Raw genomic sequence first — 18,952 nt, 5'->3', positions numbered from 1 at the left:
TATGGTATCTGTAGAATCTGGATGTGGAATCAGGGTCTCAGCACAGCGCCTGCCTACACCCAACCCTGCTGTCCTATTTCCCTGGCCTGCTAGGAGGGAGCCAAGTCATGGTATAGACAGCAGGTTCAACAGGAAAGGCCTAGGGCCTGGGCTGCCCCATGGTCTCAGGCAAAAGTCCTCCTGCCCTGAGCCTCCACTGGCTGGGGAGGGAGCTCTACCCTGTGCCCCACTTGAGTCCCTGGGGCTTAGACCACAAAGCCTCATCTGCCCACTGGGACCATCTAAAAAGCCTTCCTGGGCCACCATTTTGTCCTGGGAATCTCCTAAGTGTGTGCATACCTGTGAGAATGTGTGCATGAACTGTGAGCCTGCCCAGGTGCCTGTGTATATGTGTGCATATATATGCATTTATACACACGAGCATATGTGTAGAGGGGACAGCCATCAAGATCTGGGCTGAGAGCAGCTGCAGAAAAGGACAAGCATGTCCCAGGCACACCTGTCCCCCCAGGGCAGGGTAGGCAGTGACTCCATGGGCGGGAGCTTCCAGGCCATGGCTGTGCCTGAGCTAGGAACTTCCTTGCCTAACACGGTGCCCAGAACACCCAGGTGCTCAATTAAAATTCATTTACTAAATCAATGAGTGGATCTCAGAGACCTGGCTGGGTCCTAGTTTTGGCAGCGTTTTTACGAGGGCTCCTTCAGGGTTTCCACATGACAGTGTGCCAGTTGAGCCTGCCTCAGTGCCCTGAAATGCCACCAAAGTGCAGCAAGTCTGCTGCCCACGGTGCACGTACACATGGGGTGGGGTGGCCTATGACACCTCCCCTCTGCCCATCATGAATGGTGGAGTCGATGAAAGCAGCCCCCGGTTGCCTGTACAGGTGTCTCCCACCGTGTGCAGATGCTGCTCCCTGCCCCGCAAGAGGGGAAGAGGTGAAGGGAATGGCAGGCCCCTGGGGCAGCACCACCCACCCACCCAGCCTGCCAGCCCTGCTCATGTTCTGAGGACAATCTTGCTACTGTGAGTACCAGGGGGCCTGCAGGGCCCAGGGAGGCTGCCAGGGCAGCAGGGCCCATGATGGCCCCACCCAGTGTGAGATGCTGGTGCCCGCGTGGGTGGGAGCACGGTGTCTCCTTCTGTCCACATGGTTTGGAGAGCCAGGAGGAAAAACAGCGCAGGCAGGAAGGCACGCGGTCCAGCTCTCCCTCCCCGTTCTGAAGGGCGGGGCCGCTCAGGGAACATCTGGCCCAGGGCATGGACTGGGTGGGGTGGAGACAAGACACAGGATGAGGGCACTTCTCCTCAGACTAAGAATCTTCTAGAGTCTTCTAGAGTCTAGTGCTGGTGGCATCAGACAGGAATGGCTCAGAAACCAGCCAAGTCCATGGAGAGAAAACGAGAGAGCAAAAGGTAGGGCCAGGCCTGGGGCTATTTATAACTCAGGGCTGTGCACGTGCCAGTTATGGGAAAGGACGTGAACGCAGGGAGGGGCGTGCAGCCAGACAAGGAGGCTGGGGCGGGGAGGAAGCCAGAGGTAAAGGGAAGTTGGAAAAAGAAGTCAGTGACATGGAAGGAAGGCCCTCCTACCACGACCCTCTCCGGGCGGGTGCAAACACAAAACCTGAGGCTAAATAAAAGCCAAGAAAGAACCCACAAAACCAACTGGGCTTGTGACAACCAAGCAGGAAAAGCCAACACGGAACAAGGTGAACAAAACCGTTGTCAGTTGGCTGCCAGGCCCACACAAGGGCGGGAGCTGGAACTGAGTTTCAGGACAGGGCAGAGAGCAAGGAGGCCCCTTCTAACCCTCCTCCCGGTCCCCCTAATCTGAGGGAGCCCAGTGATGATCAGGGTGCAGAACCCTGACTGACAGGGACAGGCTACTCCGGGCTGGGAATGTGTAGCCAGCACAGCTGCTGGAGAAAGGACACTCTTCTGCTCTGGGTAAGGGCAGGTTTTCATTAGCAACAGGCTGGACATTGCCCTGCAGCCCAGCCCAGCGAGCACCCCAAAAACCTGGTCCTCATGGCACAGAGAGGGTGAGGGGATGACCTCTGTGCAGGGTCCTGGGGCTGAAGGCTGTCTCAATAGGCCAGCCTATGTGAATCCTTCCCACAGCACCCTGGGCAAGGGGGTGTCTGGCCTCTGTCCAACCTCTGCCTACACTATGAATGAGTATTCACAGAGAAGACCCGTGCCACAGGAGTCCACTGAGACCCCAAATTGCCAAAGAGTTCCCTGAGGGTTTCCTGATGGCCCCATGGCCCAGAAGACTCAAGATCAGCATCTGGGACCAAATGCGGGGTGGGTGGGGACGTGCAGGAGGAAAGGGATGAGCAGGCTGATGCCCATGCCCCACAAGCTGGTCAGGATCAGGGTGCCTCTGGCCTCAAGATCACCATGCTCCCAACCGGGTGCCATGGCTCACGCCTGTAATCCCAACACTTTGGGAGGCCAAGGCAGGTGGATCACCTAAGGTCAGGAGTTCAAGACCAGCCTGACCAACATGGAGAAACCCCATCTCTACTAAAAATACAAAATTAGCCAGGTATGGTGGTGCATGCCTGTAATCCCAGCTACTCAGTAGGCTGAGGCAGGAGAATCACTTGAATCCAGGAGGCAGAGGTTGCGGTGAGCCGAAATCACGCCATTGCACTCCAACCTGGGCAACAAGAGCAGAACTCTGTCTCAAAAAAAAAAGAAAAAAAGAGCACCATTCTCCCTGGGGGAAGTGGGGTGTCCTAGGAAGCGACAGCCATATCTTCAAACCAAAGATCAAAAATGAAAGATGATATGTGCATGGCTTGTTGCATGGCTGGCAGGGAAACCAGCCAGTCAAGGCTATGCTTGTCTCCACGGCAGTGAAGGGCACTCGTCCTGGGGCCCCAACCACTGGGAGGAGCACCCGAAGGTTTCTGGAAAGGAGCTACACATAGTTCTCCTCCAATCCAATCCCTTCCTCTTCAGACCGGCTCTGGGCCAGGGGGTGTGCTTGGGACTGGAAACTCTGACCTGGCAGGCACAGACAAGCAACCTCCTGCAGGACGTGCACTGTGAAAAATGCCTACAACTGTTGTAAGCGCAGAAGCAGGGAGCAGGAGCCGGGGGACCAGGATGGATCGTGGTGGCTTCACAGAAGAGGAGCCCCACACTGAAAGGTGAGGGTTATACTCCAAGTCAGAGCCGGATGTGAGTGGGAGGTCTCACCCCCAGACAGGAACCAGGGGCACCAAGTGGGCAGATCAGCTTCCTTTCAGGGTCAGGAGGTGCACCAAGGACTGGCTGGGTGAAGACAGCCCCCAAGGATGATGGAAAGAAATAGCCTTTCTCAAGTTCAGTACTTAGTCTACCTGAACTTGGTCCTTCTCTGTACCAAACCATGCTCACGAAGCAGCAAGAGAGGGGATGCACCAAGAAAGACAAGACAGCTGAGGGAGGGAAAGTGTGTCCACTGAAGAATCAGGAAGGCTTCAAACCCTGGAGCTGTGCAGCCCAAGCAAGTTACTTCACCTCTTTGAACCTCAGTCTCCTGGTCGGTAAACAGCTGACACTTGATGTGGGGTAGGAAGAGTTGCCTAAGTCAGCAGCCTGTGTGTGCTGCATGGAGCAGGTACATGTTACCCACTGGCTTCCTCTCCCATCCTCTCGGTGCAGAACGAGAAGGCTGCCCAGCACCAAGGCCTTCAGAATCACAAAAGCATATACATAAGCTGCAGTCCCGGGCCTGCAGCTAATGCATCAGCCCCAGAGAAAAGCAGCTCAGTGAGAAGATACACTTCTGGAGCTTCCTTACAGAAATGGGGTAAAGCCCATTCCTCTCTTGCTCTTTTTATTTTATTATTTTTTTCTTTTCATTCTTTTTATTATTATTATTATTATTTAAAGATGGGGTCTTGCTTTGTTGCCCAGGCTGGAGTGCAGAGAGAAGATCACAGCTCACTGCAGTCTCAAACTCCTGGACTCAAGCAACCTTCCCACCTCAGCTTCCTGAGTAGCTTGGATTACAGGTGTGAGCCACTGTGCCAGGCTATGCTGTTATCGGGGTGGAAACCATCTAGAAATAAGCTAAGCAGACCGGGAAAGGTATCTGTCATCAGGGACTAAAAAGACAAAAAGAAGCAACTGCCCTGGGCAGCGATTTTCTCAGCCCAAGAGGTCAAGTGGCCGGACACGCACCAACGGCAAGGGGTGTGCATCTGGGCCCAGAGCACGGCTGAAGCAGCCCCCGAGCTGTGGGACCAGAGAGAGGAGTCAGTCCTCCATGCAGGGCCGAGCTGGCCCAGCACCACCCAGCCTGCGGCCACCCCAGGCTATGTTCTCACGGTGGGTGGGGGCAGGTCCACTGCTTTCTCAGTGGGCACGGCAGAGCATCTCCTGAATGTGCCACTATTCTCTAGCCGCGCAACCTTGGGGAATCCACCACAGGACTTCAGTTCCACATTTGTAAAGTGAAAGTGACAGCAAGGCCAAGAATTATTAACGAAGGTAAAGTGAAAACTCACAGGAAAGGCTCTGGTCACATGGATGGAGCCATCCTCAGCACACGCTTTGGTAAAAGGGAGCAAGAGAACTTCATGAAGCAAAGGGACCCGAGCCCAGACACCACCCAGCTCAGCAGCATTGCCAGGGCCACCATGCAGGTCTTGCTTGTTTCATGCAGGTGGTCTCTGGTGCTGACGTTCTCAGCCTCAAGACCACGTGCTGCCTCTTCCTCCACGTGCTGCCCTCCTCCTCCTTTAAAGCATCACCCGATCTCCCGGCTCAACACATCTGGCAAGCTGTCTGTGTACCACATGTAGAGATGAGGAAGGAGTTTTTCAAGACCCACTCGGCTTCCAAACCATTGGCTGCTCCACCACCTACCTGCTAGGTACCCCTGAGCACGGGGCTGCGCTTCAGGGAGCCTCACCTTGCCCTCCTGCCACACATGCGTCGTGGGGACTCACCGCTTTAGTGGACTCCAGGGCTCCCGAGACCAGCGCATCTCGGCTGTCCCTGCCCTTGCTGCTAAGGTGGGGCGATGAGGAGGGTGAGTCATCGATGTAGGGCAGCCCGTCTTGGTGCCGGCGCTGCTCCTCTGCCCGGTCTGCAGCGCAGCCATACCCAGGTGGTGTTCCGAACGAGCCATCTGCGTGTGCAAAGAAGGATCCTGTGTTAGAGACAGAGAAGGGAGCATCCATACCCAACCCGTCCCAGCATGTACCCAGCTGACACTATCTCTGTCCCCGACAAGCATCCCACAAGGACCTTATGCTGATGTCACCTTCACGACGGACTGATCAAAGATCACAAGAGTGAGGGGTGATGAACATGGGCTCACTCCTCAGACAATACAAGGGGCTTTCTGAGACATGTCTGCCCCCTGGCAGGGGTTGTGACATAAGAACTATGTATTTGATCTTTGCATACCCCACTCCCTACTTTCCTGGCACACAGTTCCTAAAAACCTTGGAATCTCCAAAGTAATAAATGTCTTTATGTATGCTAATGAATGACAGGTGGCTGGGGCTCCTGGACAGCCTCAGGAAGGGGGCTGGTTGCCAGAAGAACCAACCACATGATTAGAGAGTTGGCACCCCCAACTCTCTGGGGAAGACCCACAGCTGAAGGTTGATCACCAATGGCCAGTGATACAGTTAATCATGCCTACACAATGAAGGCTGTCCAAAAGGACAGGGTTGGGAGAGCTTCTGGGGCTGAAAATGTGGCAGTGCCCGGAGAGGGCAGGAAGCTCTGCGCCCCTTCCCACAGACCTTGCTCTATGTACCTCTTCTGTCTGGCTGTTCCCGAGTTGTGTCTTTTTATTAAAAAACAGTCATATAGTAAGTTATTTTCCTGAGTTTGTGAGCCATTCCAGCAAAGGATCAAACTCAAAAAGGGGGTTGCTAGAAACTCCAATTTACTCCAGACAACCTGGACTTGCTACTGACATGTGAAGTTAGGGGCAGTCTTCCAGAGCTGAGCCCTTAACTGTGGGATCCGACGCTAACTCCAGGTAGACAGTGTCAGAACTGAGTTGAAATTGTAGGACACCCACCTGGTGTCAGCAGAGAACTGCTTGGTGTGGGAAAATGTCCCCACATTTGGTCACATAAGTGTTCTGTGTTGAGCTTGTGTACAGAGAAAACAGTTTGTTCTCTCCCATACAGGCGGGTTGGGTTGCTACAGAAAGGGGGACCCCTGGCCTGGCGCAGTGGCTCACGCCTGTAATCCCAGCACTCTGGGAGGCCGAGGTGGGTGGATCACTTGAGGTCAGGAGTTCAAGACCAGCCTGACCAACACGGTGAAACCCCATCTCTACTAAAAATACAAAAAATTAGCCGGGCGTGGTGGCAGGTGCCTGTAGTAATCCCAGCTACTTGGGAGACTGAGGCAGGAGAATCGCTTGAACCCGGAAGGTGGAGTTGCAATGAACCAAGATCACGCCACCGCACTCCACCCTAGGTGACAGAGCACGACTCTTTCTCAAAAAAAAAGAAAAGAAAAGAAAAGAAAAGAAAAGAAAAGAAAAGAAAAGAAAAGAAAAGAAAAGAAAAGAAAAGAAAAGAAAAGAAAGAAAGAAAGAAAGAAAGAAAGAAAGAAAGAAGAAAAGGGGACCCAAAATGCTACCGTCTTGCTGCCAGGACAGTCTTCGGGCATCTGCCTATGGGGTCTGACAGGGTAAGGAGCACATGCTGGCTGGGGTGCAACTCCTGGCCACCATGAGCGGCGAGTCCTATCATGCTCTTCCCATCCCAACCAGGGAACTGGGGCTACAGGCTCCCCTACCCCCCACTCCAGCCCACCTTCTGGCTGAGGCATAGCCCACCTCCCAGACCGTCTGTCAAAATCCCAGACCACTCTTACCCCAATGTGAGTACCCCCAGGAGGACAGAACGGCTTATCCTACAAGAGGCTCCCGGCCTGTTGGAACTAACTAGTTACACAGAGTAACTGGACAATCACTCCCTTCCTCCCAGGCTGAATGACAAAGCCCAATACACATTTCCAAGACCTTAGCCATCTGGAGCTCCCTGATGGCCTGTTCTAAGTCTGAATTTTCTGAGCCAGTGGACTCCTCATCACCAATGTCAACCCACAAGGACCTAGCCCGATCTGTGGCACATGTGAGGGTCCCTTCTCCACTCCTTCCAAGGGGGGCCTTTGAGGCCCATGGGACTTCTGAGACCTCACCCTGATGGGGTGACGTCACTCTCAACATGAGTCACCTGTAAGCAGCCCTGCCCAAAGGTTACCAGCAGAGGTGACCTTGGTGTTCATTCACGAGTTTACAACTGACAACAAACACATCCAGGCTGGGTGGGCACAGGGCGGCACTCAGGCATTCGGAGCGGCTGACCCAGCAATCCTGAATCGGGGACTGTTGTTGGTCCTTCCCACTTGGATGGTGGGGACGGGGTCGGGGGGAGCAGTGTGTCTGGAGTGATCTGCCACTGGCTGTGGGTGCAGGCGGCCGAAGGCTTGGCTTCCCTGTGTGCCTCTGCCTCTCCCTCTCCCAGGTTCTCCACTTCCTGTCCCACAGGACTCAGCGCCCTCTAACAGGTGTCCCCAGCCCTAGCTCCACACTGGCAACACCTTGGGGGGCTCTGAAAACAATTTCGCCGGGATCCACACAGACGTGCCGAGTCCGAAGCTGTAGGGGCTTCCTGGGGGAATCTAGCTGGCAGCCAGGGCTGAGACCTGCTGAGCGACCCCAACCCAGTGTCCAGCACTATACCAGCTGCTGACCTGCAGCACTGTCCCAGGTGACTGCACACAGCTACTGGCTGCAAAGGCAAGGCCAGGTTCTGCCTCTGTGCGTGTCCAAAGGAGAATTCCAGGAAGAGGGTAGTTCTGGGTTGAGCATAGCAGTCAAAGCAGGAAGACTCCAAGAGCCTGGAGCACCCATCGAGTCCCTCAACAAGCTGTATGGAGGAGTATGGTCTCCTTAATCCACGGGACATCGGGTGGGCTCCAGGTATCAAGATCACTATGTTGACTGTCAATGCTCAGTTTCTTTGGCCTTTGGGTGGGGGAAGCGAGCTGTGGTGTAATCCCTCAGAAGCAAGGCTCTGACCCTCCCCATTGCCACCTCTCTGTATTAGTCCAGGTCACTGAAGCCATCCACGCCTTGCCTTTCTTGACTTCATTAATTAATTTAACAGAGACATTGATTCACTATGGTGCCTAAGCTGGTCTCCAACTCCTGGGCTCAAGCAATCCTCCTGCCTCAGCTTCCTTCTTTTAAAATCAGGCATGTGAACTAGACAATCGATAAAGACCCTCTAGCTCTAAAATGCTACTGTTACTATTAGATGAAGGCCCTGCCATCCCCCTGGCCTCCTTCAACAACTTCCTCACCCTAGTCCCCCACTCTATGGCCCCTCCAGACTTGGCTTTTTTTTTTTTATGTTGGTTCTCACGAAATCTGACAGACTTGGCTTTTACATTAGCTCAGAATTGTCAGCATCTACTAAATGTTCTAGCAGGGGTGTCCAAGTGTCCAAGGGAGACAATACACTCATTAGTTCTCAATTTGTTTTACATTGGGCCAGTAAAGCCCCTTCCTGATTCCCCTTTTCTGCTTATCACTAGAGAAAGAAACTAAAACCGTGGTTTCAGACTGAGAAAGCCTCAAACAAAACAAACAACAACAAAATAAGGCGGGTTAGACAAGCTTTTAACCCAGGGTTTTGCTGTTTATCTAAAGATGATCTTAGGACATCAACACATTCCTCTTCACCTAGTGCAGCACCTTTTATCTGAGCTCTTTCCACCCCCATGACTACACTGACTCCCATGCAAGGTCAAGTCAACCCAGCAAGAACTTCAGGGTCAGACTCGGGGACCCAGGGCTCGCTCCAGAGGAACTGTACAACTCCACATTTGCGAAGCCATATGCTGGCTTAGCAACGTCCACGCTAAAACCTGGTGCAAGAATCAAGTGCCCAGTAAGGGTTTACCCACCCATGTCCAGTGAGACCAGATCTCACGGCCAGATTCTGCTGGGGAATTAGGACGCTCCAGACAGCTAAAACCCCAGCCATTTCCCCATCTGCAGAGATCTCAAATCAATGTCTGGGTGGCTGCTGCTTTTAAGTCTGGATTCCAGATGGCCTGCTCATCCCTGCCGCATTTCACATGCGGGCTTCAGTCCCTGTTTCAGCCAACCCAGAGCCCTACAATCCAGACTTGCTGCCCCTCATTCTGCTGACTCTTCCAGTCTGCTCCAAGGCAAATGATGGGGTGGGAGGACAGTCCCTCAATTTCCTCATCCCCCCATTCTAACCACCACATAGGAACCTGCTTTTTCACAAAGCAGTTCTTCACACCTGAGTTCCCCAAAGTACACAAAGCACCACCACCCACCTGTTATTTTATTTTCAGAGACATAGTCTCGCTGTCACCCAGGCTGAAGTGCAGTGCAGTGATCATATCTCATTGCAGCCTCAAAACTCCTGGGCTCAAGGGATCCTTCCAAGTAGCTGGGACTACAGGCGCATGCCACTATGTCCAGCTAATTTTTAAAACTTTCTGCAGAGACTGGGCCTTGCTATGTTGCCCAAGTTGGTCTCAAACTCCTGAGCACCACCACACCCAGCTAATTTTAAAAAATCTTTTTTGAGACAAAGTCTTGTTATGTTCCCCAGGCTGATCTTAAACTCTGGCCTCAAGCAATCCTCCTGTCTCAGCCTCCCAAAGTGCTGGGATTATAGGCTTGAGCCACCATGCCCAGCCAAGGCCCTTTCCTCTTGAGGATAAAGTACATTATTTGGCATTTTAAAAGCCACCATCTCCCAAGAGCCAGAACCAATTGGGAGGCCTGGCTCCCTGCCCACGTACCAGGAATACCCAGTGGAAAAACCTCTCTGGGCCTCCTCACCCTTGGCAGGACTGAGGAATTGGTGGTCTCATCAGCCCTATCCTTCCTGCAAAGCTCTATCCAAAGCAGAACCCAAACACTAGAAGGTAGGAGGTCGGGGCTTGGAATCTGGTTGCTGCTCACCTGAACCAGGAACCAGACTAGGAGTGGGGTTGGGGAGACGAAGGCCAGTGCTGGCCCAGAGCACTGCAAACAGCCCAGGGTTGGTGTGGAAGAGGAGGGCCTAGTGAAATCTGAAACCCTCTCCTCTCCAGGCAGTTTGCTTAGCAACCCAACCCCGGAACTCCGCAAATCTACTCTTTCATGAAAGACAAAAGAGCAGCCAAAAAATAAAAATAATACAGCGAGAAGAATAATGCCTGGGTAGGTCTCAGTCAGCCCAGGCCCAAGTAGGTGCTGAGGTCATATCTGCTCGACTACATTGGTTCAAAAAAAAAACTTTCAAAAAAATAAACAGAATTACCATATGATCCAGCAATTCTACTCGTAGTTATATACCCAAAAGAACTGATTTTTTTTTTTTTTTTTGAGATGGAGTCTTCCTCTGTCGCCAGGCCTCCTGGGTTCAAGCAATTCTTCTGCCTCAGCCTCTAAGTAGCTGGGACCACAGGTGTGCACCACCACAACCAGCTAATTTTTGTATTTTTAGTAGAGATGGGGTTTCACTGTGTTGGCCAGAGTAACCTCAATCTCTCGACCTCGTGATCCATCCACCACGGCCTCCCAAAGTGCTGGGATTACAAGCGTGAGCCACCGTGCCCGGCTTTTTTTTTTTTTTTGAGATGGAGTCTCACTCTGTCGCCTGGACACTGCTGGTGTGCAGTGCCAGGATCTCCCTCACTGCAACCTCCGCCTCCTGGGTTCAAGTGATTCTCCTGCCTCAGCCTCCCGAGTAGCTGTGATAACAAGCGTGCGCCACCACCCTCAGCTAACTTTCATATTTTAAGTATAGACAGGGTTTTACCATGTTGCTCAGGGTGGTCTTGAACTCCTAACCTCAAGTGATCTACCAGCCTTAGCCTCCCAAAGTGCTGGGATTACAGGCATGAGCCACTGTGCCCAGCCTCCCAAAGAATTGAAAGCAGGGACTTGAAGAGATATTTGCAAACTCATGTTCATCACAACACGGGAAGGAAGTGGTAGAAAGAACCCAACGTCCATTGACAGACAAATGGATAAGCACAATGTAACGTATATATGCAATGGAGTATCATTCAGCCTTCGAACGGAAGGACATTTTGACACATGCAATCTCATGGATAAACCTTGACATTCTGCTTAGTGGAATAAGCCAGACACAGAAGGACAAATATCGTTATGATTCCACTCATATGAGGTACCTAGAGCAGTCGGATTCATAGAGGCAGAAGGCAGAACGGTGGGCTCCCAGGAAACGCATACAGAACTGAGCTCGGAACACCAGCCACGTGATGTCTGGGTGCAGCCAAGCAGGGGAGGCTCTCCCAGACCAGACATGCCCAGAGAGGCCCCAGATCCTCCTTCAGTGGCATGGCTGCCACCAGAGGTTGGGGTTCCAGGAGCCCAACCCCTGCCCCACCCTCTGCCAATGTGCCCATGGGTGAGATTGGAGCAAGCCCTCAGCAGATCAGAGGTCATGCTCTGGACCCTCCCTACCCAGAACACTGGGAGCAGCTGTAAAGGGGCCTCCGATCAACATGTACGGGAGTCAGGAGAACAAAGGGGCCCTTCGAGGAATTGGGTGCAGGAGGCAGGAACTCCACAGCGATCATCAGCAGAGTGGTCTCCATCCTTGTTTACACTGGCAGTCAGAGACTAGGCAGTATTTATTTGCAAAGGTAAACGCAAATCAAACATCCGTGGCTCGGCCAGATGTGGTGGAGAGGTTTTCACAAAGGCAGGCATCGAGCCCCCACCCTGTCATGGCTGCAGTTGCCCTCCTCTGGGCCTCTCATCTTTTCCCAGGTCCCAAGCAAGCCACAGCAGCATGGTGTGGGGACTTCTACAAACAGCAGATCACGTCCTTTGGAGGCACAGTCCTCCAGGAGAGGTTTAGAAAAGGTTCGGGTCTCACTGAAGGGTGCACAGTCCACAGTCAGAGCTGCCTCTGCACCCCACGCTCATCCACAGCCTGACACCTTCTTCCTACTGCCATGCACCCACCAAGAGCAGACTCCACCCTCGAGAAGGGCCATGGATCTTGGGGACTCTGATGCTGGCTCTTGCAGCAGAACCTCAGGTAAGGTCAGGGAATACATGCAGTGCTTCAGGAAATTAAGTTCCTCTAACAGCAAAAAAGACCCAAATCTTTAAAGTAGCAGGCAAAAAATAACCTGCCACCCTTTACGAGGCACTTCCTCTAGGTCACACATGGTGCTGAAAACCCACGTATCATCTCCTGGAATATGCACCTGAGTGGGCATGAACTTTTAGATTGCTATTTTTTAGAGAGGAAAAACCGAGTCTCAGGCAGAGCTTGACTGTGCCCAGGTGCACCTATGTGACCTGCCTACTGGCTCAACTTTCAAACACATTCCAAAGAGAAGGCATTTCTAAGATGCGGCACCAATAACCTTACAACCTAGCAACTCCCCTCCTAGGTGTATAATCAAAAGAACTGAAAACTGGTGTTCAAACAAAAACTTGTACCAGAATGTTCACAGAAGCATTATTCACAAGGGGAGGAAACACCCTAAATGTTCACCAGATGGATTAAAAAAAAAAAAATTGGTAGATCCATTAAATGGAATAGCAAAGCTCACCGTAGCCTCAACTCCTGGGCTCACATGATCTCCTGCTTCAGTCCCCTAAGTAACTGGCACTACAGGTGTGTGACATTATGCCCAGCTAAAATAATTTTTTTTTTTTTTTTTTTGTAGAGACAGGGGTCTCGCTATGTTGTCCAGGCTGGTCTTGAACTCCTGGCCTCAAGCGGTCCTCCTACCTAGACCACTCAAAGTGCTGGGATTGCAGGTGTGAGCCGCTGCACCCAGCTCTGCCTTCAAAGGGAAGGAAATTCTGTTACATGCTACAACACGATGAACCTTGAAAACATGATGCTAAGTGAAATATGGCAGTCACAAAGTGCCACATGTTGTATGACTCCACTGATATTAAATGTCCAGAATGTGTTAATCCATAAAAACAGAAGGTAGGTCAGTGACTGCTTAATGGGCCATGGGGTTTCCTTCTGGGGTGACAAAAATGTTTTGGAACCAAATAAGAGCTGTTGGTTGCACAACACTGTGAATACACTAAAAGCCACTGAATTGCTCACTTTAAAATGATTCATTTCATGTTATGTGAATTTTACCTCATTTTTTTTTTTTTTTAAATGACCTGTTTTCCTCTCTTAAGCACGGAACCCGGAACATAATTCCGCTGTTTCCCAAGGGCTGAGTATCCTTCCAGATGGACGTCAGTACAGCCTGGCCATAACCCCTGGCCACCCACAGGCAGTGAGTGCTTTCAGAGACACGCGGTTGGTTCTGGTGGTTTTTCTACTTTCTCCTCCTCTGCCAGGCTGGCAGCTGCCCCTTCTTGCATCCACACCAAGTGGCTCAAAATTCTTTATAAATGAGATGTCCCCCACCCAGTTAGCCACTGCACCCTGGCTAAAGGCCTGCCCCCAGGGCCCTTGGTTCTGTGGTGGACGGGTGCACAGAGAGCACCCTAGGATCCCGTGGCCTCCCAGCCCTCATGCTGTACCCCAATAATGACATCACCAGGCCAGCACCCATGAACAGAAAGCCTCAGCTGCCCAGATAGAGGTCAGGGTCATGAATCAGCATGTGCCACAAAGAAAGCCACCAGGCTAGCCAAGGCCCCCACCCCATAGGCTGGAAAATGTCAGTCGGGAAGGGCCTCAGCCTGCCCCACTCCCTGACACCTTGGCTCCCCAGGCAACCCTAGACACCGAGAACGAGAAACAGGTATTTACAGCTCTGAGCTTTCTTGGAGGAGAAAGTCCAACCCGTACAACCAGCCCTGATGGCTCTGCCCGCTTGAAGGCTGACCTGGTTGGAGACTGAATCACCAGAAGGTCAACTTTGCTGGCAGTTTTTTGGGGGCACTAAAGACAGCTGTTTTCCTCCACAAATGGAGGGTGCCTCAGTACGGGCAGATGAGAACCCCGCCTCCTCTCCATCAGTATCCAGAACACTGTTAAAGGACCCTCCCCAGTCTCCAAGGACCCACCCGTGCCTAAGGCTCCCAGTCATTCCAGGAGGCAAAAATAATTTGATGCTCCAGGCTTCAGGTTGGGGCTGGCTGGTGCAGGCGCTGGGCAGACAGAGGCTGAAATCCCAGCTGGGAAGAGGCAGCCGCCCTCGGCCCCAGAATGATATAGTTACTACTACTCAGCAGCACCTGGGCTTTTTAGGACTCTGGGGCTCAGAAAGACTTCCTGGAGGCCCTGAAGATTTAGCCCCAGACAAATGTACTGAGTACTTAATACATACAGGGCACTGTGCTGGGTATGCAATGGTGAGCACTGCACACCCAGCCCCTGCCCTCAGGAGCTAGTGGAATCCACCAAGTCATGTGACATGGGCATCACAGCAACCATGCCAAGGCCACAGGAGAGGCAGCTGGCACCGGAGTACATGCAGGAGGGAGGCAGACAGACCCAGGCAGGACAGCAGGGCCTCTCCCTGAGGAAATGACCACAGAGCCAGGACCTACTGAAAAAGGGGGAGGCAGACACTGGCTCCCCTGAGGAACACCAAGGTGAGAAGCCCACTGTTGTGGACCCCCAAAGGAACATGTTCATATCCTAACCCTGGAACCTGCAGGTGTGACCTCACCTGGAAAAAGAGGTTTTGCAGATGTAATGAGGTTAAAGGCCTTGTGATGAGCTCACCCTAGATTGTCCAACTACTGCTACTATGATGTGTTGCTATTCTCCCAGAACACTCCTGACAACATATGTGTGGGTCTTTTCCTTTCACCAGGCAATCCTCCCAGTTTCTGGACACCAGCTGGGTATCCTACAATTTAATTCCATTCTGCCAGTAAGTACATGGAATGAGTGTCAGACCTCACAGGTTAAGGGCTCAGTACCACAAGACTGCCCCCACTTCAGGCACTGGGGAAAAGTCTGGGCCACATGTACTTCTGACCTACTGACCCTAAAGCTGGGGGTGGGGTGTTCCTACCACCCCCTCCTCAGGTTCAATAATTTGCTAGAGCTGGGAACGGTGGCTCACACCTGTAATCCCAGCATTTTGGGAGGTCGAGACAGGTGGATGGCCTGAGGTCAGGAGTTCGAGACCAGCCTGGCCAATATGGTGAAACCCCATTCTACTAAAAATACAAAAATTAGCCAGGCACGGTGGCATGTGACTGTAGACCCAGCTACTCTGGAGGCTGAGGCAGGAGAACTGCTTGCAGCAAGCCGAGATCGCACCACTGCATCACAGCCTGGGCGACGGAGTGAGACTGCATCTCAAAAAAAAAAAATTTGCTAGAGCAGAGCAGCTCACAAAATTCAGGCAAGCCCTTTACTCACATTTACCAGTTTATTATAAAGGATACCACTCAGGAACAGCCAAACAGAAGAGAAGCACAGGGCAGGGTGATAGAGTGTGTACTGTGGGGGGAGCTTCCATGGCCTCTGGGGTACTGCCCGCCCAGAACCTCCATGTGTTCACAATATGAAAGCTCTGGGAGCCCCACTGTACAGTGTTTTCATGGAGGTTCCACTAGGTAGGCAAGACTGACTAAATCACTGGCCACTGATGATCCATTCAGCTGAGATCAGGCGTGGTCAGCCTGGCAGGGCTGTAGACTGGTGATCAATTCAATCTCCACCCTCTCCCTGTCCCCAGAGTTCGGGGCGGAGCTAAACTTCCAACCTTCAAATCACATGGCTGGTTCCTCTGGCAACCAGCCTCATTCCACAGCTATCTGGGGGCCTGCCCATCAAGCATCACCTCATTAGCATAACCTCAGGTCCCACAAAAAAGGGCTTGCTTGTATGAATAATAAAAGATGCTCCTGTCACCCCATCTCAGGAAATTACAATGATTTTAAGAGCCTGTGCCAAAAACCAGAAGACCAAATCTATATATTTTTATTATATCACAGTATCACACTGACGGACCCTAAATCCAATGACAAGTATATTTAAAGAGACAGAAGACAGGCACACAGGAGGGCGTTTGAAGGCAGATGCAGAGACTGGAGAAGTGCCGGGGCCATCATATGCTGGGAACGGCAAGGAAAGATCCTCCCCTAGAGCCTCCAGAGACAGCCTGGACCTGCTGACACCTAGATGTTGGGCTTCCGTCTTCAGAACTGGGAGAGAATAAATGTTTGTTGTTATAAGTCACTAAGCTTATGGCATTGTTAAGGAAGCCACAGGACGCTAAGACATGGCCTGGACTGGGTGCCATGGAGTCTGAGGACAGAGATAACCCAGCCCCTGGGAGAGGCCTGGAAGGGCTTTGCAGGGGTAGAGACTGTGAGACAGAGAGAAGAATGTGACCAACGGAGCCTTCAGCCAGCAGGGGTGGGGAGCCGCAAAGATGCCCCATGGAGGTTTTCAGGCCCACTCAGCTGCCGGCTCTCCTGGGGCTTATAAATGCAGAAAGACTGGGAAGGACTGAAGGAAGCGCCGTCCCAAAATACGCTGCATCAGTACACTGACTTGAGCTGACAACATTAGAGACTGCAGCTTCCGAAAGGGCTAGCTGACCTGCTTCTTGCTGTAGGCAGCAAGCCATAAAAATTCCTCTGGGAGAGGTACCCTCCCTGTACCAAGAGAGAAAATAGCCCTTATCACCTGAGACTGGGAATTAGGGGCTGCAGTGGACCTGAATGAATATACTTAACAAAGTCACCCTTATCTCCCACCAGGTTTCCCCTCATGTATCTCCCAGTGACTCCCCAGAGTTTACTGCCCGTAGCCAGTCCCCCCTTGTCCTGCCACTTCTCAAACTTATTGTTATCTAAAAAGGATCTTGCTTTGGCCACTTCTCTGGACTTGACTCTGGAGAAGAATCTCATGTCCCTGTAAAACTAATGACATCTGTGTTTTTCTGTTAATGTGCCTGGTGTCACTTTGGTTTCTAGATCCAGCCAGAGCCCACTAAGAGCTAAAGGGGACTGAAAGCAATCTCTGAGAAAGGAGATACAGCTGGGAAAGGGGATACAGGCTGGCAGTGAGGAGAGGGAGGTAGGGGGTAATTCTGTGGGGAGCCTCAGGCTGCAGGCCCAGGACCTGGGCTCGATTTAGGAGGTGTCTGGGTCTGGAACAAGAGGGGAGCCTAGGGCCCACAGCGGGACAGGTGACATTCTAGCAGCACATCTGAGTGTGGCACAGGAGGTGGGGCAGGGCTGGGGGCTTCTGCAATGGTCACTCCTGGTGTTGGCTGAAAAACACAGGCAGGGGGCACTGAAGTGATCATGGGTCTGGCTAAGAGGACAAAGACAAGAGGAGGAAGAGTAGAGGGGACGCTGAGCTTTCTAGTCCCTGAGGTGCAGATGTGGCAGCAGGGAACTGGTCAGAAGTGTCCCTGGGAAGACAGTGGGAGGGGGCAAGGTAGGGAAGGTGGAGCAGTGCCCTTCAGAAGAGGATGGCACGGGAACAGTGCCCTGGCATGGGAGTAGCATGGGGAGCGAGGTCTGAAAGTGATTGGTGGGGGTCCCTCCATGTCAGCAAAGGTGCTCAGCCAGGAGGTGGGCTGTGGCCGCTGCACACTTGCGGGTCCTCCTCTCCCACTCACTGCTCCTTCAAAGAGGAAACACAGAGGGTTAAGAAGGGGAAAAAAATGGCAGGAAGAGGGGCTTCCCCCTGCTGGCAGTCACCACCCTGAGCCTGAGGCCAGGGCCCAGCCATGGGCAGATACCCAGCAAGCCTGGGAGGGCAGGAGAACCACCTTATCCCCAACCTGGTCTTGGGCTACCCTTCCTGAAGGATGCCTGGAGCAGGAGAGGAGAGGAGACGCACATTCACCACATTCACAGCAGCACCATCCACAATGGCCAAGAGGTGGCAGCAACCCCCGTGTCCATCCACGCGTGAGTGGAAGACCAAAATGTGCTATATACATGTAAAGGAGTATTATTCAGACTCAAAAAGGAAGGAAACTCTGAGACATGCTGACTTGGATAAGCCTTGAAACATTATGCTAAGTGAAATCAGCCAGACACAAAGAGTCAAATACTGTATGCTTCCATGTATATAAGGTTCCTAGAGTAGTCAAATTCAGAGACAGAAAGTAGAATGGGGGCTGTCAGGTGCTGGAGAGGGAGTTAGTGTTTAGTGGAGTTTAAGTTTGGAGAAGATGAAAAAGTTGTGGAGACGGACAGTGGTGAGCCCTGTATGACAATGTGGATGTACTTAATACCACTGAACTGAACACTTAAAAATGCCTAACATAGTCAATTTTATGTTATGTATATTTACACACACACACACACACACACACACACACACAGGATCAGCCAGGTTTTCAAATTTAAAACGAAAGAAAAGAAGTACAGTGTTAGGGGCTAAATTGTGTTCCCTGCCAAATTCATATGCTGAAGTCCTAACCCCTAAACTTATTTGAAAATAGGGTCTTTACCAAGTTAAAACAAGGTCATTAGGTTAGGTCCTAACCCAATGTGACTGTGTCCTTTAAAAAAAGGGTGGCCAGGCATGGTGGCTCATGCCTGTAATCCCAGCACTTTGCGAGAGAGGAGAATCACTTCAGGCAGGGAGTTTGAGACTAGCCTGGACAACATGAGACCATCTCTAGAAAAAAAAAAAATACAAAAATTAGCCAGGTGTGGTGGTCATGCCTGTAGTTCTCAGCTACTTGGGAGGCTGAGGCAGGGGGACTGATCACTGAGCCCAGGAGGCTGAGGCTATAGTGAGCTATGACTGAGCCACTGCACTCCAGCCTGGGACTGGAGCCAGAGGGAGATCCTGTTTCTTAAAAAAAAGTGGGGGGGATGCGGTGGGTGGGTGGAATTTGGAGAGAGACTGGCATATTGGGAGAATGTCACGTGAACTTGAAGACTGTCACCTATAAGGATCCAACCCAGCCAACATCTCAATCTCATACTTCTAGGCTTCAGAACTGTGAGATGATACATTTCTATGATTTGAGCTACAGAGT

The 18,952-nt window shown here is 51.9% G+C and overlaps 1 protein-coding gene across 1 annotated transcript in view; it reads right to left on the bottom strand.

Moving 5' to 3' along the window:
- The window catches only part of BCR (BCR activator of RhoGEF and GTPase), a 132,565-nt gene that overhangs the window by 54,372 nt on the left and 59,241 nt on the right, over positions 1-18,952 (bottom strand). The window contains exon 2 of the mRNA XM_064371896.1: positions 4,951-5,132. Coding sequence (XP_064227966.1) covers positions 4,951-5,132 — 182 coding nt within the window. The remainder of the gene's footprint in view (positions 1-4,950; positions 5,133-18,952) is intronic.

This window comes from Aotus nancymaae, unplaced genomic scaffold (assembly GCF_030222135.1).
Source record: "Aotus nancymaae isolate 86718 unplaced genomic scaffold, 86718_ANA_hifiasm-v0.15.2.pri h1tg000210l, whole genome shotgun sequence".
NCBI classification, from domain to species: domain Eukaryota; kingdom Metazoa; phylum Chordata; class Mammalia; order Primates; family Aotidae; genus Aotus; species Aotus nancymaae.
The sequence above is the reverse complement of the archived record's forward strand: the minus strand, read 5'-3'. Positions and strand labels throughout refer to the sequence as shown.